Source organism: Colletes gigas, unplaced genomic scaffold (assembly GCF_013123115.1).
Source record: "Colletes gigas isolate AHSC1104 unplaced genomic scaffold, ASM1312311v1 Colletes_gigas_Sc00008, whole genome shotgun sequence".
Lineage (NCBI taxonomy): Eukaryota > Metazoa > Arthropoda > Insecta > Hymenoptera > Colletidae > Colletes > Colletes gigas.
The window spans coordinates 1,893,968-1,919,725 of NW_025106637.1; the positions used below are offsets into that span (position 1 = coordinate 1,893,968).

Here is a 25,758-nt window from a genome sequence, read left to right on the forward strand (position 1 = left end):
TATGTGTAAGTATGATATGTATTAAAAATACTTGAAAAAATTTATTATGCAACACCCTTTTACTAATTATCAAGAGCACTTCCATTTTCTGTATTTGAAATTATTTATTAGCTAATTTCCATGTTAGGATTAAAATAGAAATAAGTGTTTGAAGGTACTCTTAGATACATGAATAAATTTTTAACCTGATATCGTAAATAGGTTATGCCTTCTAGCTGGTCTAATATATTTTAACTTTTTATAATCTTTTTCTTCAAGTAATATATTATTATAGTCTTCTGGTAGCCTTTTATGTAAAAAGAGAATAGACTTATAACATTCTATATGTAAACGTACGTCCTTAACTGATTAATATAGGATTACATAATTCATATACAATAAATTGTTTAATTTACATAATACTTTCTAGAAATATTTTCAAAAATACAATAAAATGTCTTCAATTTAGTCATTTATAGTAACAATAATTACATGTAATGATAATAACAAAATGGAACTCCTTTCAAATTAGATACAAATGGTGTTTGTAGTATACTTACAAAGGCAATGATATGATATTGATTTCAGTCGTCCACTCAGCTAACATATGTTACATATCAATCATATCATTCTGAGTGGATAGTTTACAATTTTAATTTATACAAAAAGATTTTGATAACAGTCAAATGGTTCTAAAATGGACGGTTAAATTTGAATACTTATAGAAAAATACTAGTAAACTCTTAGATTTCTCATATAAAATACCTGGTTAGATTAATGAATAATGAAAGAAATTATCTTTGGCTATTATATGTAGATCAATGACACGCGTCATTGGTTAATGAGTGTCACGATTATTTTTATTACGATTACGCAGTAATGAAGCATCCAATAGAGAGTAAGTACCAGGTTCAAATACTGGTGGATATTCAAGACCGGGGTAATCAGGTGGTGGTGATGTCGGTGGTGGTATGTAGGGTAATGTTGGCGGGTTTAACGAATGTCTACCTGTGTTGGTAAATCCTTTCTGACATAAGGAATGACCTGCACCACTCTACAAATAAAGTTGCCATGCTGTAGTAAACGTTTGATACAATATTTTAAAACTTCTATATCACTCAGATACATACTTTTGTTGTCAGGTTTGGGGTACATGGTGATGGTGTATCTGGACTCCAATCACTAACGGAGCTAACCGAACTAAAACTTTGACTAAGCGTTTGTGGACTATTTCCACTGAAGGAACTAACGGATTGACTGATTCCACTATCACCAGGACTTTGGCTATTTGATCGGCTTGGTAAGCGTGACTGGTTATAACATTTCTCTCGAAACAATGCTCTATGTAATCTTGGCGATCCTGTGAAAATAATGCGAACAAAATTATTAGAAAATACAAACTGTAATATAAAATGAAAAAATTTTTTTTACCTAGCAATGTTTTTTGCGTTTCCTTAGGCAGATCGAGCGTGCAAGGTTTTTGTTGACTTTTATTGCCAAATAAATTTCTCAAGCGACTTGGCTTTTGAACCTGTTCACCTTTGTCTAAATGCATCTCAAATGCAGCTGTCATTCCCTCTTGTTCAAATGGTGAAGTTGGTATAGGCGGTGGTTGGTACTGTGCTACATTTTTTAGACGAGTTTTATCGTAATCGATATCCTTTTTATCGCTTCGTCGTAAAGAATCTAACCAATGCTTATCCGACGAAGTATGATCACGACGGCCTGTTAAGTTGAAACTTCCTTTACGACTTATGTTCGCATCTTTTTTTGCGCGTTGTAGAGTTTCATAAGAAGCATGATATGTAAGATCATTGCTAGATCCGGAACAACCTAAAAAGTTAAAACAATTTAAGCCTTTTGTATATTTTATAGACATAACGTTTTAATATAAAAATTACCATCGTTGCGTATCAGTCGTTTTGGAACTGATTTAATATCTTCCACTAAATTACCGATATTCCTCCCTGAATAATAATCGTATGATCTAGAGATTTCATGATTCGAAGATTGTGCTTGATGTGTACAAGCATTGGTATTATATTCGCAAACTGTACTTGTTTGTTTATCAAACTTCTCAGCAGTATCTGATTTATTATGATACGAGGAAGTTGGTTGCTTTTGTTCATGCGTAACATTCTTGAAATTAATCGAATCGCATGGTTTTGCTTGTGGAGAACTTAATCCATCCAATGCATTTTTCTTATGAACGCAACTAAGTTCATTCGACCTTTTGTGAATTGAAAGCTTTGACGATTCGCCCTTATTTTCATTTCTTTCGAAATCGAAATCTCCGCTTAATTGTCTCGTTGTATGCAAGTTATCCATGTGTCGCGCGTATCCATACGATGCGCTATTATTTATTACTTCCCCGTTATTTTTATTTCGACCATGCATAACGTCATTATTGGTGTATGTTTCGGTAGCAATTTTGGTTTGTTCATTAACTGTCCCGTTATCATGAAAATTTCTATGTTGAACGAGGACATGATCGCTAGTTAAAGGTGTCATCCTTGGTGATACAGACCTATTTCTTGTTATTTGTCCGCGATCTTCTTGTTGAGATAACATAAATTCTTCTAATGTAATAAAACCTTGTAGTTCATCGGGCCTTCTAATTCTGCTATTAAGACACCTATATTAAAATATTGTTTCACTAGTTTCTATACACAATAAGATAAAAAAACCAATGTTCCATTAAAAAACCAATAATGATAAATTCGATAGTAAATATTATTTACAAACCAATCAAGGATAGAGAACAGGAAAATAATTAAAATAAGGAAAGACATGCACAAGATATAAACATATAAAATAAATTTAATCGATATTTAGTGTAAGTTATTTTATTATGCAATGAGAAGTATAATAATACTTATCAGTTTTTTTTAAATGATTTTTTGAAATTAAAAATATGTTACCATTATAAAGGAAATAGTATGACTGTATCTCAAATTTAACAAAATTTTTTTAAATTAAATACGAAATATACAAAGCAACAAGAATGGCGTTAATTTTACAACATGCAATATGGATTATTACCTGTCTGTTGTACGTCTGTAATCACCCATATCTTGAGAACTATTTGACATATCAGTAGTACTCTGAGATGCACATAATCCATAGAATGTACTTCCCGCGATTGTCATTTGTAAGTCTGGTGAATTTGGGACAGAGTCTTGCTTCCTGAAAAGGAGAATTAACATTATAACTTTATTTTAAGCAAAATATTTTTTATTAAATAGATTTACTTGTTGGGTATTGTTGTGGGAAGTACTCTTCTGTAACTTCGAAATTGTGCAGTTGGAACAGGTACATTGTGATTTCGTGTACCAAGAAATTTCAAGTATTTTCTGTCTAAACTGGCACCACTAATTTCATGATCTTTATATCCGGTAGAATCTTTGCGAACAATTTTCTTTAACGATCCAAACGATTTCTCCAGATTTGGTTTATATTCTGCGGTATAAGCGTTCTTAAGTTTAGTTTTTTGTTCGCCATCGCTCTCGTCCGTTTCGCTAAAAAGAGCGCTATTTCGACTGTGACCATCCGCGCCTAAAGTTGCTTTATTGATTGCATCTAGCCACAGAGTAAGAGAATCCTCTGTATCCGCCGAGAAATAAAATACTGTTCCTGTATGATAAACCTTGAACGCATATTTTCTCGATTTTACTTCAGCAGCTCGTGACACGGTAAATCCTGTTAAAGCTATGAGACAATCTGCCTTCATGCTGGTTTGAGTTTTAAACCTATATTTATAAACACAATCAAATATATATATATTTGTAATAATATAAAATAGAATGCCAAAATTTAATCAACAAACCTGTATAAAGAGGAACATTTCAAAATAAACCAAGCTTTAGCCCAAGCACCACCTGCACCTCTTGTACGATATGTTAACCAACTTTCTAAATCGCCTGTACCTATATCTTTAACAGAAATATTCCTTTTTCCTAATAAAGAAGAAGCACAACAATGAATATTATTAAATTCAAAGAGTTTAATTTAATTAAAATTTTCATTATGAATCGATAAATGGTTTTTATATTAATTTCTTACTTGCAAATAATATGCTTCGTTTTCTGCTACTTCTGGGACTACTACTGGAAGATTTGCTTAAGCTTCCATGCAGCCCAATACTTCTGGCTACCATCATAGCCTTATTAACTACTCCCTTTTCCAAATTTTTCTCCTTTTCATAAACTTTCGATTTATGTTCCAGGGATTGAAACTGCTTTGAAGAGCATGAACCATCCGGAGAATCCATATTTTGAAAACAAGATTCAGGATTATGGCATTCTGTTCCTGAACTAGCGTGACCGAACTTTTCAGCAAAAGGTTCGTACTTATCACAGATAGACTTGTCTTCTTTCACTTGCTTATCAGTGTACTCTCTGTACAAAGAATCCACGTTTAAACTAGGTCTGCATTCGTTACCTAAAGTATTTATTTCGTCAATAAATTCTGTTGGTTTTTCTGTAAAGCTATTACAAACATCGAAATAATCTTGTTTCTCTTGAAGATTCAAGTTACTTTTTATGTAATTCTCCATGCAATATTCTGGTTTTTTCAAATCTCTTCTAACATTAGGTCTTTGAGATGCATAATGTTTATCTTGATCTTCAAAAACTTTCGAAGCGTTGTCCAAAGGTGAACTCGTTAATTTCGAATAATATTTACGTGGAGGAGGATCTGGAGGTATTAAATGAGATTTAGATTCTAGCTTCTTATTAGATTCAATTTTCGTTTGCTCTACGTATTTGCAAGGCTGTATCATATTTCCTTGATCAATTGAACCTTCAGTTTTTATGTTATCAGTTTGCGCTTTTTGACAAATCTGAATTTGAGGAATGCTCCGAGTAACAGTCCGTGTATCATCTTCGGTAGAAATCAAATCACAATTTGACCATGCTGGCTCCTGAATTTGTATTGTTTCTTTGATCGATGCAGCGGGAGATTTTTTTTCCATTAATTTTGTATGTTCTATCGAGGCACAATTAAACGTTTGGAAAATTTTACCGAATTTAGTCAGACCCGGATTGCTTTCGCTATTGTTCTGCGCATAATTGTTTCTTGATTCTACTTTATCTTCGTTTACTTCGTAGCTTGAACTTGAATTACTTGTAAAGTTTTTAACGCTAAACGCCGCCTTTGATACGCTTTCTAATTCGGCGTTTGAATTATTCGTTACATTTTTCTTGTCATATTTATTTACATCAGAGATAATACATTCGTTATTGCTTTGGTTACTTTTTATACTGCTTCCATGACTTACATCGGTTGCCTTACACGTAAATGTTTTATGCGAGTCCAAGTATTGAGATTTTTCAGCGTATTGTTCGTCATTATTCTGCACAATATGCGTGTCGATACCAGTAACGTTTTGAACATTGGTATCAAGGCTCGCACGAGTACTTTGCTTTTTATCACCAATATTTCGTAACTTTTGTTGATCTCCCAAATTTGTAGAAACTAGTTGAATATCAGTCTTAGTTGCAGATACATTGCTTACGTTATTTGTAGATGATTCTAATGTACAAAATAATTTCTGTTTCCTGTCTTCTACATTGTCAGTATCCATTAAATCGTATGCCGGTGTACTGTAACTTTTATCCAATTTCCCGCGTTCTTTAACATTACATATACTAGATTCTTTACCGCTTAGTATATTCTTACTATTACTATGCCTATCTCTAATAAAATTGTTGCACTCATCTAAAGGCACACTTGTATCACTCAAATTATTATTATTGGTAACATTAATAGATGCTTGAGGAATCTGGCTGGGATTACTTGTATTACTAATAGTTAAAGTTTCCTCGCAATTTTGAATAGTCTTGCATTCATCTTTTGCTTCGTATATTACGTTAATTGTATTATCTATCCGAGGAACATCAGATTTAACAGATTTCTCTTGGAACTGTAGCTTTTTGTCATCAACTTGCCCGTCAGGCTTTTTCTTTCTTTTACTTTGTTCTATACTTAAGCACGTTTGTGATCGTAAATTTGAAGGTACATTATCTAGGCCGTGAGCGCAAGATGCCGCTTTGTCGCGTAATTGAGTTGTACTATGTTCCTCTTTCAATTCTTTCCAAAATTGTTCGATATCGATTCTATGTTTAGTAGTAGGACTAGCACCAGTTATAGTAGCTCGTCTTTGAACTGAATTTCTTGGCTTCGTCGAATACAATCGAATTGATAAAGGGGGTTCCGTTTCGCTATCCGAGTCGCTACTATCTATGATCATTGTGTCTAATATATTGACAGTATCTAAAATACTTGCAGGTTCCGGACTCGGATTCTTTGGCATGTGCCTAAACAAATTTAGATTTAATATTACACAATTTTTTAATTTTGCTATAGAATAAGATATATATATTATACCTTGGTAATGGCATTGTGAAATCTGGTATGGTCAATAATTCTGGTCTTGGTGATGGTAAATTATGTTGCCATCGCGTCGTGTATGATGTTTTTTTATTACTGGGAAGTCGATATGGTTTTATATAAATCTGACCATAGACTTTTGTGTGCCTTGGTCTACGCTTTAAAGTTAATAATACTTCAGCTGGACTTTCACGAAATAATTCCAAAAGATTTTTTCGTTCCCAACCAACCACAGTCTGATAATTTACCTGAAAAGTTCATTCGAATTATTAACATGTAAATATCAAGTAGAAAAGATAAATTACCTGAACAATTTCATCTCCTTCTTCCATTTTACCACATTGATGAGCAGCTGATCCAAATTTAATTTCAGCAATTTGATGAGCTCCGTGGAAAGATGGCAAAATGTAAAATCCCTGCAAAAAATAATATTTAACATTTTCAATTTTGTGATATATAACTGACAATCGCTAAAATTAAATGAATTACTCAAGCACATTGTTTTAAATATCTCACTCTCTATACTACTAAACTATTATCTGAACAGGAAGTTAAAGTTGTGTTGAATCAATGATAGCAGTTTTATCTACAAAGGATGTAGCAGATAATTTCTTCTATATTCATTCCAAACTATATCATACAGTTTATGTTAAATTTACTGTATACATTGAATACATTAAAGATTTATTTAAAACCAACATGAAAGAAATTATTTGATTTTAAGAGAAATAATTAAAATTATTTTAAAACTTACTAAGTCATCTCCAGGTTTCTTTTTTAAAGTAGCCAAATCTAAACTAGCAGGCTGCAATATCATAGGATCAGTAATATCCTGTATTATATAATCTGCCAGTTTTGCTAATTGACCACAAATTGTTCTGATTTCTTCTATTGGTTTCTCTGCAAATCTATCTCTTTGCGCACATGTGGCCATTTCTAAAGCTAGTTTCATTAGATCAGCTTTTTTATCATTATATTCTAATTGTCCACTGAATGGAGGACGATCGAGCCATCTTACTAATGGCTTCACAGCTGTTATAACCGATGCTACATCGGATAATGTTTGAGTAGTAACAGGTTTGGAGTCCGTCTGACGGGACAGTTCATTTTGCAAACTATGCGCTTGACAAGATAAACGCAATGCCAGGAGTTGCAAATTTTCACGATCGAGCTCATAATGAAAATTTCTTAAATATTCTACAGCTTCAAGAATGATCTCCTGATGGCCAAGCTTTATTACTCCAAGGTGTTCTAAATCTTCTGGTCTTAGACTCAATAATTGTTGTCCACTAACACTATGATTTGTGAAACTATGTACATAAGGTAGTACAGAATTATCCAATCCTATAAAAATAATATTCGCTCAAGAAATCTTATTACCATAGAAAATAATTAATAGTATTAAGGTATCTTGTATCTAACATAATTAATAGTATAATTTATTCTCAAAATAGTAAGTCCAGATTTTCTTTCCTACATCATGTACAATGTAGTGAATAAGATCATCAAAGAGTGTATCAATTACAATAAAAAAAAAATACACGTAAACAACGTTCATGATAAATATCGTTAAATCAAGTAATTGCAAAAATGAATGAAATGATTACTTGCACTTACAAGAAATTTTCGCGGTTCAACATTTTCTTTTCAAGGCGAACACATCATCAGTGAATTACACACTTGCAACGTACGATTAAACGAATCAACGCTGTTTTTCACATGTAATAAAGTGACTGATTAAAAGGAAAGAGGGGAGAAAAGAGAGGCACGGGCGTATATAGCAAGTGCATTTTCACAGGCAAATTACAATGATGTATAAATAACAATAGTCACTCGTTTCTTTAGATAGAATAAAAGATACACTAACTCGATAAGAAACTCGATTTTTCGCACCTTTTAACCATTCGCACACTTGATCAGTCTTCCATTCAGCAACATTAACATACGCCATGACCCGATCATGTATTGGATCACAAAATACTAAAGACTTTGCTCGTCCTCGATCGTCCTAATTTCCAGCTCGCCCTGTCGATAACTATTAAATACTTGATTCAACAATAACTGTATGTACACAGAGGTCCATTAATTCGTTCCGTTTGAGGGGAATACGACACGCCAAACATTTCCCCTTCTTTTTCATCGCAAGCTTCTAGTTATCACGCGGATTAAATACTAGATGGCGTTATTTCAGTTTTATTATAGGTTCTTAAATTCTAGAGGAGATCGAGGGTAGGAAGGGGGCACGGTAGAAAAGACGCATTGTCAATACTTAAACACTATTATGTTCGTTTAACCAGTTACAAAGCCTTAAAACGTGAACGTGTACACGTAGTAATTCGTGATAATGGCCGACGGGAGAGTAACTCTTATTCCCAGAACGCGGGGGATGCTGCTGTCGGTGGCATGGCCGTTCTCATTATTTCCCGCTCTAATCCATTGTGGGGCACCCTGCGAGTACTTGCATCATAATACGCTATCGGTTCTATGAACAGATTATTAATTAATAAATACGTATCATTGTATTCTAATACAATTACTCATTGACTCAATGTAATTTGAATTAAACGAATCGTAGAACACGATTATTTTTTTACAGCTTACTTTTTATTTCAACAGTTGATGATTATTTGAACTTCTGTTGTCTTAACAATTTCATTTCATATATCCATTATAAGCATTTTATGTTCTCCTTACCGTTACGAAGTGTTTGGTGTAGTGATTTGATATTTTTCACGCGTGGCTTAGATTTTGGTTATGTTTGGCTTTGTGTCGCATGACAACATGCTGTCGAACACAAAGGAAAATTAATCTAAATCCTGTGAATCACTTGTTTCTATAAGTTACATTTTTGTAAAATGGACACAGAAAGTAAGTGCTAATTCAGTTTGTTATTTGATATTTCCTTTGTTTGTTTATTAGAATTTGTTTGGACTTCAGTCATTACCTATTATTTAATCTCTTTTTATGCAATAATAGGATTACTCAAAAAAAAGAAGCGGGTCACGCGAGATGGTAATTTCCAACAGCTGGCTGAAGTTGTTAAAGAGCTTGGGGACTTGTATTTTGAAACTGGAAAGTTTCAAGATGCATTGCAAGAATATACAGAGCAATTGGAAGTCTGTAGTATTTTAGGAGACAAATTAAACATTGCAGTGGCCCACAGAATGATTGGAGAGATACACACGAATCTTAACAACTATGAGGAAGCATTAAAGCATCAAAACCATTATTTGGGTTTGTTTTTTTTTTTAATTTTTATGATCAGTGAAATTGTATTAAACAATTATAACAAAATTCTTGTGTTAGGCAGAAGGAGCCGAAGAGATAAAAAATTTATTAGAAGAACAACGAGCTTATGCCACATTAGGTAGAACATATTTCTGCTGGGCTGAAAGCCTGGTTGAGTCTGAGAAAAAGACCAAAGCCCTGAAAAGGGCAAAAAAAGCATATATGAAAAGTATAAGGCTTTGTAATGAGTTTAGTATTTCATCATATATAATCAAATCAAATATATTAACTTTTTAGTCAATATGACATTATGGAATGTAAAAATATATTTGATTTGTTAATTGTCTATCTAGATTAGGAGACACAGATATTGAATTGAAGGAACTGATTACAATGCGGGCGCGGTTGCTTTTGAACCTAGGTTTAGTGTTAGAAATTCAGAAAGAACAGCAGCAGGCTATTGATTTAATGGAGAAAGCTGCAGCACTGTGCGAAGCACATAATTTGCAAGAAGATTTTCACAGAACACAAGTTGCCCTAGGTGGAGTTCATGAACGGCAAAACGACTATGAATCGGCGTTAAAACATTTCGAAACTGCCACTGAGATTGACAATCCATCCTTAAAAGCAGAGGCGCGATACTTACAGGCAGAACTACTTTTAAGAATGGAAAGGTGGTGCGAGTCGCGCAAGATATTAGTTTCCCTTTACGTTACGGACAATCTATCGGAAAATATTAAATGTCAAGTAGAAAAGATTCTCAGAATAGGTATGTCCATAAAAATGAAATTGATAAATGTAAATGATGAAAGTTGTATTTTCTTTTCTGTCTAATTTATATTACATAATAAATTGTTTAAAACGTCGTAGTTTATTGGACGCGAGAGTAATAGAATAAGAGAACGTATTTATAATAAACTACATTGTTTTAAAAAATGTAATATTTTTGTAGTGGTAACTTTAAATGAAACTGAGAATGCTTTAAAGACAGAAACAAGTACAAGCGGTAAGTTGAGACTTTATGAAAAACTAGGAGATACGGCTGTTGCCGCGAAATGTTTCGAAAAAGCTATCGATTATTATCGAAAGATGCTTAACTGCGCAGAGGAGATCGAAAGCGATCGTACAGGAGCAGCCTTGTTGAGTCTAGCTCAAACTTTAAAGGACGTAAAACGCTTCAACGAAGCGTTAGATTTTGCACAGAGGGAGTTAAAGCTTTGCACAGATTCGCGTGAAATTTGTAGATCAGCTTTATTCTTGGCAGATTTACTGATAGACACCAAAGCAACCGACGACAAGATTCAAGAAATTTACAATTTAGCTTGGACTAATGCAAAAATTTGCGCCGATCCTTCTTTGGAGACGTCCGTTTTAAAAGAACAATTAAATTATTTTCTTAATTCTGGGAAAACGGAAGAGATAAAAATGATTCAGGAGAAACTGGATATGTTGGAAGAAGTACCAAGCAGTTCTGACAGCGAAGATGAGATAGACGAAAGTAATATCGGCGCGAATATTTGCTTGGAAGATTTGTCGGATATAGAGACTGAATTGAAAACCAAGGAAAATAGTAAAACGTATAGGAAACGAACAAGGAAACAAACGGTCGTGATAAAAAGAAATGAAAAGGGTGAAACACAGCTTCATGTAGCTTGCATCAATGGCAATGTCGAAGCGGTAGAGAAATTATTAACTGATGGTCATTCGATAAATGTTAGAGACCATTTTGGATGGACTCCTCTTCACGAAGCGGCCAATCATGGTTACGTGGAGGTAGCAAAATTATTGTTGCAACACGGTGCGAACGTAAACGATGCTGGGAGCATCATGTGTCAGGGAGTTACTCCACTTCACGATGCAGCATCTTGCGGCAATATTTCGATGATGAGACTCCTAATGGAGTATGGTGCAAATGTGGAACTAACGGCAAACGAAGATGATACCGTACTAGATTGTTTGGAGCAATGGAAAGATCGTGTTGATTATTTGTCTCCCGAAGAACAAGCTGAGTACATCGAAATGCATTCAAAATTGTCTGCTATAATACCAGCAAGCAAGAGAAAAAATTGCAAACAATCAGAGAAATTATCACGCAATTCAAGAAATTGTATCAACGACAGAAGTGGTACCGATGAAAAGGTCTCTGCAGGCGAAGATTATAAAAGAACTATAGCCAGCTTAAAGCATAGAAATGACCCGATTGGAGCATCCTTGACTCGTCCCAAACGTATAATCAACCCGCTTTTGAACAAGAATGAAGTCCTTTTGGATGATTGGTTGGAGGATGATATTAACGAAAGTAGTAACAACAGAAGATATTCCAATGAAGATATCAGTCCAAAAATAAAGAGGAAATCTAGTAATGATGATATTCAGCTCGAGAATAATTCGAAGCGTCATAAAACAATGGTTGTGAGTCCTACGATAGAAGACAACGAATTTGATCAGATCGAAGATGAAAGTAATGATAGTTGTAATACCGAAATAGCGCATTCTTTTAATGTGCGCAGAATTCAGAAGAAAAAGCAACAGACTTCTTTATTGTCAATTGGTTTTACCAAAAACTCTGTTTCTCGAACACCTTCGCCTATCAACCCATCTCCCATAGAATTTGAATCGAGAGAAGCTGATGTTATAGTAAAGTCGATTATTTTAAATGTATGCGTCGAAGGGAAAGTATTTCAAACTCAGGTACAAATCTCAAATGTGTCGAAACCGTCGGTACAAAACATTTTAATGGATATCGAAAAGAAATTTTACGACGATAGCGGATGTAACGCGAAGTTCGATTTAAAAACTATGAACGGTATTGCTGTAAATTCTGATAATATATTTACAATTTTAAACGAAGGAGACATTGTTAAAAATTTCAAATGTGAAGTGATTGAATTAGAGATACCACCTATCGCTGAACGATATCGGATTATTTGTCAAACTTACAACATAGGTAAGTAACTTTTGTTCGAGTTTACCAATTTATTTCTCATTATGATTATTATTTTTAATATTTTCAGATGTCCGTGAATTCATATTAAAGTGTTTAAAATCGTGCGAGAACATGTTCATCTTGCGGTTGAAGCAAGAAGATGTCAGTAGTAGAGAACTTATGTCTGTATTAAAAACTTTAGAGTACCAAAAGAACATTCAAATATTAGATCTATCCAATAAAGAATTGCACGAAGCAGGGAGTGTTCTGCATGATTGCATTTTGAAATTATCGACTTTGCAAGAATTATGCCTTCAAGGATGCGATATCGATTCCAAGTGTTTGAATAAATTAGAAAAACTACCCCCGCAACTCAAGTATTTAGATCTCAGTTATAATCCACTTGGATCAACAAGTGAAGAAATACTTTCTAAACTTCTTGTTCCTCTGGTGCAACTGCAAACATTGAATTTACGATATTGTCAACTGTCTAATGTTCAATTTCTTTCAAAGAACAATGGTCTGCTAAACTTGGATATTTCTTGGAACAACTTTAAGGAGGATGAATTCTGCACCTCGTTACAGAGACAGCTACTTAATTTAAATTTATCTAGTACCGTTCTTTTAAACGATTTTAACATGGTTAAAAGCACTTTCAATAATAAAAATGTTTTGTTCGCAAACTTAGAACGTTTAGAACTTGTTGCGTGTAATTTATTGGATAGCGATATAAGAAATATATTGTCGAAAGCGTCGAATATTTCTAAATTGGTGCTTAGAGGAAATAAAGGTGTAAGTGCACAATCTTTAAATTTACTATTGAAGCACACACCAACGCTGGCGCATATTGATATCAATGGATGCGAAAGTATCGTCACGTATCCTGATTCAGAAATATTTATCGAGAGTCCAGAAATTTGTACATTAATCGTGAACATGTCTTCTGACGTGTACGAGTGTTGGCTTTGTTTATGGCGAGGGAAAGGTATTGCGAAAAAATTATCGTATGATCTCGTGATATTTAAACCTTTGATTAAGGAGTTTACAAATTGAAAATGCTTTTATATGTACAGTACTTTAATTGTATAGTCTTACGAACAAAATGTTGTAACGTTATATTTTTATACATACAAAACTGAATATATGAACAAAATTTTTTATTTTAACCTTACAGACATCCTTGTTAAGTAATGTATATAATATATAATAGATAATACATATGTAAATGTAGTTTAATTAACTGTAGTTCCCAAGATCACCGTTTTTTAAGGTGACACCATCTTCCATAAGATGCATAGTCTGGTATAGTCTATCCTATACCTCGTCCGTAGTATGATCAAACATGGTTGTTTACAGTAACTGTTTCTTCAATTTTGTTTTTATAAAACTCGTATAAATCATTCAAATTGTTTGATGACGGATCATAAATAATGTTTATTAATTGACAAGGGTTATAAGCGTAATCGCTGTGTAATAATGTAAGTAATGTGACTCAAAAAATGTATAAATCTAGCATGAAAGTAGATTGTTGTAATTTGGAGTTATGGTGTTCTTTTTTTCAGAAGTTTATCTAATAAGAAAAAATATATATCGAATACATATTCCACTTTAATAAAATGTTTGTGTATCTGAGTAAAAAGATAGCTATACCAAATAATTTTCGGCTTAATTGTATAGCATGGAATCAGAAAGAAGGTTATATAGCAGTTGGAGGAGAAGATGGACTATTGAAAGTGCTTAGAGTGGATTCCAATGCTAATAGTTCTACCAGTGGTGGGAAGTCCCGTAATTTAACTGCTGCTAGTAATTTAAGTATGAATCAGACTTTAGAAGGTCATAATAGCCATGTACAAGTAGTCACTTGGAACGAACAGCACCAGAAATTGACCTCTAGCGATCAAAATGGTGTGATTATTGTTTGGATGTTATACAAAGGCTCTTGGTACGATGAGATGATAAACAATTGTAATAAATCAGTTGTCAAAGGAATGGCATGGAGTTTGGATGGTTTAAAAATTTGCATAGTTTATGAAGATGGAGCAGTTATTGTTGGTTCTGTTGAAGGCAATAGAATTTGGGGAAAAGAATTGAAGAATATATCTCTTGCTGCTGTGCAATGGTCCCCGGATGGGAAATTACTGCTGTTTGGTTTAAAAAATGGCGAAGTTCATCTTTATGACAATCAAGGGGTCTTTTTAACAAAGTTGTCTATGATACCAGTCAACAGTGGCCAGGCTCCAACAATAATGGCACTGCAATGGTATGATGGAAGAAATGGCTATATTGCTTCTGATTGCCCTACTCTAGCTATTTGTTATAGAAATGGTAAAATACAACTTATGAGAGGTACAAATGATGATAATCCAATTGTAATAGAAACTGGTATGACAACAGCATGGTGTTGTTGGAATAGTTGTGGTTCTTTATTGGCAGTAACAGGTCTGATGCCAATGTTAGGTAATGGGGAAACAAAAGGCACTAATGTCATTCAGTTCTATACTCCGTTTGGTAAACATATGAGAACTCTGAAAGTACCTGGTAGAGAGGTTACATGCTGTGCATGGGAAGGAGGATCTCTCAGAGTAGCTTTGTCGGTTGATTCTCATATATATTTTGCAAATATCCGTTTGGATTACAAGTGGACATACTTCAGTAACACAGTTGTGTATACAAATGAAAAGATCAGCAAAGACGGCATTTCTATTATGTTTTGGAACACAGTCAATAATACATGTTGCAATAAATATGTAAGAGCATTAATATCGTTAGATTCGTATGGAGATCATTGCGTGTTAGCAGTGAAGAATAACATGGTACAAGGATCTGAACAATTCGCTCTTTTAGTTTGCAATTCAATAGCCACTCCAATAGATACAAAGTTCATAGATTTGGAGCCACTATGGGTGACCATGACAAACAGTGTCGTCATTACTGCATCCAAAAATAATTTTCTGGTATGGAGTTACCGCACTCCGCGTAATAGCATGTTGCATACAGGGCGTCTTAAGAAAGATAAAATTTATCATATAGACGAAACTCCGACCGGCGTGACAGAAGTAATCCAAGATTTAGACAAAGACAGATCTTTTGTAACACCTATCAATACTAAAGCTACCATGGACCCTATTTGTTGCCTATCCGCGACTGACAATGTCTTATTGGTAGGCAGAGAATCAGGAATGATTCAGCGGTATTCCTTACCGCAGATAACTCTCACAAATAGGTACAATACGGCCTGTAAACTTTTTAAAATTGCAATTAATTGCGACGCGTCACGGGTATCCATCATAGATACAACTGGTGTTTTGACTATGCTGGATTTGGATGCAGATTCTAAAAAAAACAGTTTCAAGGACGGAGAGTCGGCAGATGGTGTAAACAAATTTGAAAGAAAAGATGTATGGGCCATGTGTTGGGCGCAAGACAATCCAACTTTATTGGCAATCATAGAGAAGACCAGAATGTATGTCCTAAGAGAATATGATCCCGAAGAACCAATATCGTGTTCTGGATATATTTGTTCGTTCCAAGATTTAGAGATACGATGTGTCCTGTTGGATGATCTTATGCAAAAACCGGAGGATACAAAAAACGAATTGATAGTAGATTTAGAAGTAAAGTCTTTGAGAGACACGAGAGAGCTATTGGATAAAGTGGGACTGAAGGAAGCCAATAACTTCATTCAGGACAACCCGCATCCACGATTGTGGCGTTTGTTGGCGGAGTCGGCGCTGAAGAAGCTGGACTTGGAAACTGCGGAAAACGCGATGGTCCGTTGTACGGATTACTTGGGCATACAGTTTATAAAACGTCTGCAGAACGTGCACAACGATCAGTTGAAGAAAGCTGAGGTAGCGGCGTACCTTGGTAACTACGATGAAGCGGAGAAATTATACTTAGACATGGATAGAAGAGATTTGGCGATCTCATTGCGTCAGAAACTGGGGGACTACTTTCGCGTGGTGCAGTTGATGAAAATGGGTATCGGTGGATCTGACAAACAGATGGAGTATGCTTATAACAAAATTGGAGAATATTATGCCGAACGACAGAATTGGGAGGGGGCGAGGGAGTACTACGAAAAGAGCAGAAATTTGGAGAAGCTGGTGGAGTGTTACTACAAGTTGGAAGACTTTATTCAGTTGGCAGGAACTGTGCAACAATTACCAGACAAGAGTCCCTTATTGAAGACAGTGGCAAGGATGTTAGCGTCTGTGGGCATGTGCTCCCAGGCAGTTGCAGCTTATATAAAATACGGGGACGTGAAACTAGCCGTGGATACTTGTGTCCGACTTAATCATTGGGACCAGGCGGTCGAATTGGCCAGGACCTATAAAATGGCCCAAATTGGCGAATTATTAAATAAGTACGCCACTCATCTTTTGTCCAATGGCAAGAGATTGCAGGCAGTAGAACTGTACAAGAAAGCAAATTACAATCTGGAAGCAGCAAAGTTACTCTTTCAGTTGGCCGAGGAGCAGACGAAAACTAGAACAAATCCCTTGCGCGTGAAGAAGATCTATGTTCTGGCAGCACTGCTGATCGAGGATCATATTAACAGTACTCCGGCAATTAAAGGGGCCCGAAGCAACGTTGTGATGGGTATAGCAGAGAACAATGAAGATACACGTATCATAGAGAATGCCTGGAAGGGCGCAGAAGCGAATCACTTTCTTTTATTGGCTCATAGACAAATATATTCAGGAAACATTGATGCAGCCATGAAAACAGCCTTGCGACTCCGAGAGTACGAGGACATTTTGGAACCTGAGGATATTTACTGTCTACTTGCTCTGTCCAGCGCAGTTAATCATGCTTTTGCTGTCTGTTCCAAGGCGTTCATTAAATTAGAATCGTTGGAAAGTATCTCGGAATCGACCAGAGAAGAGTACGAAGATTTGGCGGTGGATATTTTCACCAAAAACAGCCCGAAAGATGTACGCAACTCTAAAACGGAGTGTGCGAATTGCGAAAGTCTTGTACCAGATTGGTGCGTCGCGTGTCCTAATTGTATGACTAGATTTCCGCCTTGTATCATTTCTGGAAAGCCACTAATGGATCTCAGTAACGCGTGGATATGTACTGTTTGTAGGCACTATGTCGCGACAGAGCGTGATGTTGTTAATATTAATGCTTGCCCCTTGTGTCACAGCACAGTTACGTACATGTAATTCATGAGTGTAAGTATGCACAGTTCAAATATGACACATCTTATTGTTTACGTTCATCATATAGAAAGCATGTCACGTTTTCATGTGTATACACGTAGTTTGAAACAATTAGAGGTAATAATAATCGAAGAGAATGAATCAAATTTTAAAAATCATTTTTTATATTACTATAAGATAAAGTTACACAAGTTTGCGACCATCTAATTGTTTTGAATAACGTATATTGCAAACTGTACATGTGATTTTTAGAAAGTGATATAACATAACAAATTAATACTGTCTGATCTCATGTGTAAGTTCAAAAAACATTTATATATTTTTGTTAAAGAAATCATTTATCAGATACATGGTACATAACTTTTGTATAAGTCATTACTAACATTAGCCTCAGGCAATGAGTACTTATGCAATACTTTGTTAATATTCTTTGATTGTAGACTTTGAAATCAGTATTGAATGACTGCAATTCTTTGTTTTAAACTTGTTTTTCGCGCTTTAAAAGAGAAAAAGACTATGATACATATTTACTTATTTTTTATTGTTTAATCAGTGTCAAAGGACTGCAAGGATACAATCCTTGGTTTATTATAAAACCTCATGCAATAACAATTACATCTGTATTAGTTCTCGATAGGTTTTAATGTTTAGTTCTAGTTTATAATAGGCAATAATAGTAATTCCGTCCAATAATTAAAGTATTAATGCCGTCCAATATTATAACGCACCAATATAAAATAGATAATACTCGTACGAAGATATTAATAGTGCCTTAAATTTGAATCTTCGTCGGACATGTTTTACGCTTCTTATATTGTTAACCATTTGTTGCATTAAATATGTTCTGAATTACTTCATGCGTGTTTATTCAATCTTCTTTTAATGCACCATTTTTTTAACAGAGTTGAGCAAAGTTTATTTCATATGTATATTTATAAAAATTCTATTTTTTTTTTACTGTAAAGGTGACATAAATTCCTTAATTTGCTATTTATTTCGTACATTGAATGAATGAAATGTTACGTTAAAAATTAATAATTTAAGTATTAGAAGTAATTTGTAAATGCATTGTGTAGATGCAATATAATATGATGTAAATAGATTTACCGGCCTGCGCATGGCAACTAGTGTGGCGCGCGATTACACGCTACATTTCAAACCGATTACTGCTTGGAAGTCGTTCTGTTGTGCGCATGCGTCCCGTTGCCGGCACGCGTTCTCTTCCACGAGTCGGTCAGTGCGTCTCGAGCCACCGTAGGGGCGGTATCGTATCGTGTTGCTTCCTCTCTCGCGAAATTGTCAACGGTTATCTTTAAATTGTACCCCCCTTTTTTACGGATACCATCGTGGCGCTGTGCGTTTCGAATTGCCAAACGTGCTTGCCGAACCAAGCGGCGATCTCAAATTCTTTATTTTGCCACGAATGTACAGACCCAAGTGTCGGATTTCGCGTATTTGTCGCGTCAGTTCGTGAGTGTGTCGCGTGTGCTTTCTACGAGAATAATTATGAGTGGCGTGCTGTCGATGTTGTGTGTTATCCTGATCCTTAGCGTCGCGACGACGACGGTGCGCGCCGGATTAAAATGTGACGCTGTCAAGCCGTACTTCGAGTCGCAAGGCTTTCCTGCCAGTGATATTCCGAAGGAGGCGATTTCATGTGAGTAACCTAATCACATTCGTTTTTTTAAAACTATGACACTATGTATTTGAATCTCGATTTTTATGCCAATCGAACCGAGTTACGCTTGACCTGTCTAACGTTGTCTAACTCCAAATTTTCGTAATATTTCTATCGAGAAAATGGTATTTGAAAATTAGATTGATCGTACGTTCCACTTTTCAAAAGTTATTTAAAGCACACAGAATGTGTCTGGTCGTTACGAAGCGTTTTCAAACAGTTTGGAAAATGTAAGGTTAAAGAATATTAAAGTGCGAAATTAGAACGCCGCGCTCGTAATTTACGACGATCCGTGATTTATTTCGCGAACTTTCGTTGAGAAGTCGTGCAAAGAGACACGTTCAACGAAATATTTATGGCCATTGAATTATGGGCTGTGTTTCTTAGAGGATGGGGCAACAAGTTGGGAAGAAAACGAGCGAAAGAAAAATTCCAAGAAGTTCTCACGTCGGACCTCAACTTACGAACATGCTCTAGTCATGTGTACGACCAACAGTCGAAAACGCCACAGATAAAATAAACACTTACTTGCTTCTCCCAAGAGTTTCAACCTTTTTTACTCGGATATTTATTTACGCTGCTAGCGTATCATCGTGGCGGTTATTTGTTTTAAACGAAATGTCCCTTCGAAGAAAGAATGTTTTGGAAAGTGTTATGATTAGCGTAGTAACAAATGTTTTAGACACCGGTACAATAGGAAATTTTAATCTATCAGTTAGGTATATCTCGCGTGAATACAGTGAGAGCCTGTTGGGGCCTTATAAATCGGTACAATCAAATACGACCAGCTTCAAAAGTGTATTTACTCGCACCGAATAGATAACAAGATATTATACGTGCCGTTAACATGACGCATGACTAAAATTTCGTAGAACGAAGAGTGGAACGACAGCTATGTAAGCATTTTATTGTAAAGATAACCCTTAGAATTTGGCATTTATCGTAGCATTAAGTACCAACTTTATCCGAATTAATGATGATGGCAGTCGAATCGTAAGCAATTTGTAATCACTGTTGGTAAAAATAATTTGTCGAAGATTAAGATTATGTTGTTTGTGGCGTTAATGTACTCTGTCTCATCCCTGTCGATAAGAATGCGTATCATACGAGATGCACAGAAGTATAGTTTAGTGTACTATCCGTTTCAGTTTCTTTACCTACAAGTTACGAAACACAGCCACCATCTTTAATGGTGTCCAGAGTGTTACATTTATGGGGTTAGGTTTTGAAACAGTATTTGTACCTATACCTTGTATTACCCAGTATTAACAACTCTAATTTGTAATAGATAAATCGTTGACGTGGTGTTTGCTTCTCAAGTGTCTATAAATCTTTTACAAGTGGTTTGGAAGCTTATTAAATAATACAAGAATTGGTAAAAAGAAGTTCACGGAGGAAAGGTTAACCAATGGATTGCAACTTTCGTTAGGATTTCAGCGCCAAAGAAAGGTAAATTATATTTTATCAACCGCATAAAAATGCGATCGCGTCTATAAATAGCACCGCGTAAATCGAGCCATTATCGATCGTGTAGATCTAAGGGGCAGCGTATTAGAAATGCGTTTCGTGCGAGTCGTTCTCTTGATCGTTTCGTCCGGCCATCTTGGAATGGTTTATTTCTGTTATTGTTTTTGCGTGCGTGCATAAACGTTTATCGGGGAGATGAAACAGAAGCCGCGTGGGTTTCGCGGGCGATAAAGAGCTGGGAAGAACATGAGGTGTAGCGAGAGCGAAGGGTATACGAAATAAAAAAAAAAAAAAAAAAGCGTCGTTCGTTCCACGTTTTATCGCGACAACTGTATCTAGTACACGCGGGGGAAAAAAAAATCTGGCACTAGCGGAGAGGATATTTGAAAATACTTTATCTTTGGGGTAGAAATGTCAACCATTCGACTGGATTCATCCATATATTTTGTTTTTTTTTTTATACAAAATGAAACACAATAAAGGTTGGAATAATTAGAGATTTTTCATGGGCATCGTTAGGGAAATAATGGCACGGTGGAATAATAGTTTCAACGGGGGCGCGCCAGAGGGCGCAAGCACGCGATTAAACGAATATTTAACCCGTTCGTGGCTCTGCTTTTCACCGAATACGATTGTTCTTAGATAATCGCGGCGGAAACAATAACAGATTAGTTGGGGAACAGTAGGTATTGTAGAATCACGCCAGAGGGTGCGTGCAGACTGGGGGCCCCGTGAAAGAATATTTCAAACGCGTCTACAATGAATGCACGTTGCGTTGGTTAATAAACGATACAGAATGAATTGCCTCCTTGAATCGAACGAACTATTCGTGATTTTCCCGTCGGCGAAACTGGCGCTATAAACGTTGCATACACGCTGGAAACTTATTATCGGAAGCACCGTTGTTCGTTCAGGGAAACAGGGTCTGTTCGAGACGTTCGAACAAGTTCGAACCTGTTCCATGGAACGATGGACGTTGTCGGAGGTTGGGTGAAAACGTGGTCGCGATAGAGGGATGCTAATGCGCCTTCTCTTTGGTCTGCGTTCCGTTAACGGTGACGAGACGTTGACAGTTCCCAGACACGATCAATTGCCTAACAGAGAGCGCTCTGCGCCACGGAAACTGTTAGAACCGATCTAAATAAATGAACACCTCTATTTAATCCGTGCCCCCGAGGTCGAAATCCGCCAACGGACGTGTGTATCGACGCGATCGTAAAAAACGGTGTTTAACGACTGGTTAATAAGTCGACCGATGGAAGCATCCGGGGGATGGTCGGTCAGAGAAATAACCTTGACCGTTAGTCCTCGCTTTTACAAGCTTTCGTTTTACCTTTCTTCGTCTGTCATTTACCTGTCCAGTTCTCTACCTGCACTCGGGACTCGTTATCTTACAAAAGATGCCACTTTTCCCGATGATCTTTTCTACGATCGCAAGTACCTCCCATTCTACACGATGGGATAAGCTTCCGGAGATTCGTGCTTAAAAATTTAGGTTCCACTCGGAACCGTATATGTACATATTCTGAGCTTATAATGTTTTGTTATTGTACGTAACAGGCGAAAAGCTTTACATGCATCGTGGAGAAATTAGAGATAGAACACCTGGACTATCTTTTTGACGAGGGGTAAAATTGATGGCGACTTAGCAGCGACTGGGAGAGAACAGTGTTCGCGACAGGCTTTCCTTCCTCCTTTGTCGGGGCTTAGGGATCACTGACGCCAACGAATGTCCCCATCGTGTCGGACAGGATATGAAGGAACGTTCCTGCGACCACAAGTCGATCGTCTTACTATCTGGAATCGCGAAAGATTAATACTCTACGTCCACGTTTGCCTAAAATCGTCCTACGGTCGAACGAACTTGCCCCAAAGTTTGTCGATGTCGAGCAGGACCTCCCACGGTCTTTCGAGATGTTCGTTATTCGTTCGTTTCCCTTCGAACTCTCTTTGGATCTTTCGGGGAAATTAGTCGACAATAGGGCCAAATAAGCCGGGGCTACGAATTGGAAGGCGTTCACGCGGTCGAACAGGTGTGCAAACGTGCCCTTGGGGGAAACAATGACTCGTCGAATTACGATCATTAAGGAAACGAAACGTTGATGGCAGCGAGCATCGTCGGGATCTCCTATCAGGTAGATTCGACCGACGAGCCGGTCAGAATTTTCCACCATCATCGTCTCTTTCTTTGCCCCCGAGTTTTCTTCAAAAGGTCGTAGGGAGGGATGAGCCTGACTTTCAGTTCGTACTTTGTGCTCTCGTCGGCCATTGTTCTCGTCGAGAGCACGCAGACGTCGCCTCTTTCCTTAATTATTCTCCGGTCTCTAAGCCTGGAAGAATAATTTCATATCGCGGCATTAACGTCGTACACAGAAAAGGCAGTTTTAACGGAACTGTTGATCATTCGTACTTTGATCAACGTTTTCCAGTAAACGTAATTCCTTAAAAGCGAATAGACTTTTACCAGAATACCCTGTCAACGTTGGAATTGTTCAGAATCCTACGAAGTTTGTTGTTTCTGACACGGAAACCGAGATAATTGATATCGTATCGGACCTCACGGTTTTAGGCTTGGAATTCTTTAAGGACTGGGAGATTAGGGCACTAATTTCAGACTTACATTTTTTCTAGTCAGAGTTTGGACCTCCTTTCGGTTAGAGAATTCTTGCTTAATCTCGTTCAGATTATAACATCTCGCCACTCGAGTATTTTTCACTTCAACGACTGGTTTCGTTAATATTATTATATTTTAATATTTCGTTACGGAATAAGGACCGCAAACTCGGTATCGATTTTCGAGAATTTCTCGTTCGATTATAGTGTAATGCTTAGCAGTGGCAGGATAGTTAATTCGACCCGTGTAGCTACATAAACGAAACCGATACTAGACGCTATTACAGGGTCCGGAACAATTGATTTATGGATCGTGTTACACCGGATCGAGTCTGATAAGCGATATGTTTCTTCATTAAAGGCTAGGGAAACCGGTATCTGCATTAATTGTCGCGCCTTGTAAGGATAAGGAAACGGGAGCTACGGTTTCAATACGAGCCTTCTCTTTTTCCACGATTAATTATTAACCAACGGAGATATTAAATATCGTCGACGTTCTTTCCATCTTAATTACACGACATTTCAATGAAGCGAATTCGCCTCGCGATTTAATTGCACGGGGTAGGCACAACAAAAATCTTGCAAGCTCCATCCACGTAAGAGCTTTCGATCGAATAAAGACAAGATCGCTTTCTACAATATTGAATAGCGCGAAGGAGGAGCGTTGACAACACTTTATTTTCTTAAGAAACTCAGTACAACTTGTATTAGGTCGACTAAGTACTTAGACTCTTTCTGACGATTCTTCAATCTTGCAAGCTTTTATATACTATTGCTGGAGATAGATAGCAGTGTGAGGTTCAGGATGAGTAAGGATTGGAAATCGTGATTCGTATGTTCGGATGAGGATGAGTCTGTAATGTCTGGGATGTGACCGAGTGGTGTTTGTATGGTCGTGTTGGTCATCCAACGAGGATAGCAACGATGCAAGCGGTCTTCGGAGTAAGTTATGAGAGTTCCGAAGTTCTGACAGGCTAAAACATGTCGTCACGGCGCGGAATGCAGAAAGGAGCCGTTTTCATAGAGATGCCCGGGTCGCGGTGGACTGGTCAGGGACCAGCACGCTTTAAATGGTCGACGTTATAAGTTATAACTTTTAAATAACCCTAGCGATACGCCTGGAAACCAGCTCACCTTGTTTGCCCGAGCTCGATGAGTTTCTGGCTAATGTACAGGGTGACTCAGAGTTGTACGCGACCGAGACTCATCTCTGTGATAGCTGCGAGGCAAACTCGAATGGTTGTGGATAGTCCGTGAAGGGTGGTTCGAAACGTTGCAGGCTCGGAGTGTTCGTTGAACTGGAAAATTACGGGATTAATTTTAAATATTGAACACGAACAAAACACGTTTTTTACGTTTACGTTTTTCTTAGTGGGAACCACGTATTATTCGGTGCATTCGGTATAATCGGTGGGTGGTTCGTAGCGTGTCTAGCATGTATTTAAGCAGTTTGGATGCTATCTGTTGCGTATCCCCCGGTGCACCTTAGACATCGTTGAATTGGAAATCCTGATATGTGCTCGGGACGACCCCGTGGTCGTCCGTTGCATGCAAAGCTCGAGAGGGAGATGCATATGCAAGTGACCGAAGGAAAAAAATGGGAAACACGTTTCTGGAAGAAATATGGCATCTGTGCTTGAACTTTCGTGGACTTTTTATGCGGACCCCGAACGTTTAGAGGGAGGACCCTTTCCTAAGGTGATCTTCGAACACGGCATTCCTGCATAATTCTCACGATTCTCGTGGGATCGTATTAATTTTCAATTTGAACAGTCATCTTAGATCAGCTCGACAATAGGTTGCCGTGGCTTTTGTTAGAATTCCTTTTATTTCCTGTTGATTTCCAATTGTGTGTACATTCTCTGGACACAAATTATTATTCGGGAATCTTTCGAGTAGCTTGTTCGGTATTGGGAGCAGGCTGTGACAGGTTTGCGCGAAGTTGGAGCATCCTGGTCGCAGGTAAAAAGGGCGAAGCGTCGCTCTCGAGGGTTTTCCATAGACACAACCTCGTACTTTCCCTCAAGGTCGCCCGTAGGCATTCAAGCTACACTCTCGAGGAGATCGTCCTTTGTAAAGTTTCGAAAAAGGTAGCCCACCCGTTGGCCCCTTCAATTATTCAGGATGATCCGGGAGGAAATACAAACACTTTGCCACTGGATACCTATAACTAACTCCTCGGAGGATTCGCCTTTCGGAAATGTTATCTAACGTGCAACTATTTTCTACTCTGGTCCACTTGGATACAGTAGTAACTTAGAAACTCTCAGGTTGCTATGCTTCCATGCATAACAAAAGAATAACGCATA

General features: G+C 36.9%; 4 protein-coding genes across 6 annotated transcripts in view; 3 read left to right on the forward strand and 1 right to left on the reverse strand.

Annotated features, from left to right (window-relative positions):
• Positions 1-678: 678 nt before the first annotated feature.
• On the reverse strand, positions 679-8,429 carry LOC122396737. Of its 3 annotated transcripts, none has more exons than XM_043395379.1 (12): positions 8,263-8,429; positions 7,124-7,713; positions 6,675-6,785; positions 6,367-6,617; positions 4,042-6,296; positions 3,806-3,935; positions 3,231-3,728; positions 3,022-3,165; positions 1,881-2,599; positions 1,411-1,812; positions 1,110-1,339; positions 679-1,033 (listed from the first exon to the last, which is right to left on the reverse strand). In XM_043395379.1, the coding sequence occupies exons 1-12, from the start codon at positions 8,318-8,320 to the stop codon at positions 818-820; spliced, it is 5,604 nt and encodes a 1,867-aa protein (XP_043251314.1). In that variant the 5' UTR covers positions 8,321-8,429; the 3' UTR covers positions 679-817. The 3 variants fall into 3 exon arrangements, with proteins under 3 accessions (XP_043251314.1, XP_043251313.1, XP_043251312.1); XM_043395378.1 differs by having other exon boundaries at positions 1,881-2,602; XM_043395377.1 differs by having other exon boundaries at positions 1,881-2,614.
• A 183-nt stretch (positions 8,430-8,612) lies between these two features.
• LOC122396738 (tonsoku-like protein) lies at positions 8,613-13,648 on the forward strand. The gene is made up of 6 exons (XM_043395380.1): positions 8,613-9,237; positions 9,346-9,603; positions 9,680-9,845; positions 9,951-10,366; positions 10,550-12,544; positions 12,612-13,648. The coding sequence occupies exons 1-6, from the start codon at positions 9,225-9,227 to the stop codon at positions 13,574-13,576; spliced, it is 3,813 nt and encodes a 1,270-aa protein (XP_043251315.1). The 5' UTR covers positions 8,613-9,224; the 3' UTR covers positions 13,577-13,648.
• A 230-nt stretch (positions 13,649-13,878) lies between these two features.
• On the forward strand, positions 13,879-17,802 carry LOC122396760 (WD repeat-containing protein 35). The gene is made up of 2 exons (XM_043395413.1): positions 13,879-14,001; positions 14,089-17,802. Exon 2 carries the CDS (start codon positions 14,140-14,142, stop codon positions 17,692-17,694), a length of 3,555 nt encoding a protein of 1,184 aa, XP_043251348.1. The 5' UTR covers positions 13,879-14,001; positions 14,089-14,139; the 3' UTR covers positions 17,695-17,802.
• Positions 17,803-18,755: 953 nt separating this feature from the next.
• The window catches only part of LOC122396878 (glypican-4), a 104,808-nt gene continuing 97,805 nt past the window's right edge, over positions 18,756-25,758 (forward strand). Inside the window, exon 1 of the mRNA XM_043395609.1 lies at positions 18,756-19,348. Within this exon, the coding sequence (XP_043251544.1) occupies positions 19,198-19,348 (151 nt within the window). The 5' untranslated portion in view covers positions 18,756-19,197. The remainder of the gene's footprint in view (positions 19,349-25,758) is intronic.

Bases quoted from the DNA above. Each gene is read 5' to 3' on its own strand.
- LOC122396738 (XM_043395380.1), top strand. The intron at 9,846-9,950 runs GTTTAGTATTTC...TTGTCTATCTAG, and splicing joins AGTATAAGGCTTTGTAATGA to ATTAGGAGACACAGATATTG. The intron at 10,367-10,549 runs GTATGTCCATAA...ATATTTTTGTAG, and splicing joins AGAAAAGATTCTCAGAATAG to TGGTAACTTTAAATGAAACT.
- LOC122396737 (XM_043395377.1), bottom strand. From the start codon at position 8,320: ATGGCGTATGTTAATGTTGCTGAATGGAAGACTGATCAAGTGTGCGAA. The intron at 3,166-3,230 runs GTAAATCTATTT...TCTCCTTTTCAG, and splicing joins CCCACAACAATACCCAACAA to GAAGCAAGACTCTGTCCCAA. The intron at 1,813-1,880 runs GTAATTTTTATA...TTAACTTTTTAG, and splicing joins ACGACTGATACGCAACGATG to GTTGTTCCGGATCTAGCAAT.
- LOC122396760 (XM_043395413.1), top strand. From the start codon at position 14,140: ATGTTTGTGTATCTGAGTAAAAAGATAGCTATACCAAATAATTTTCGG.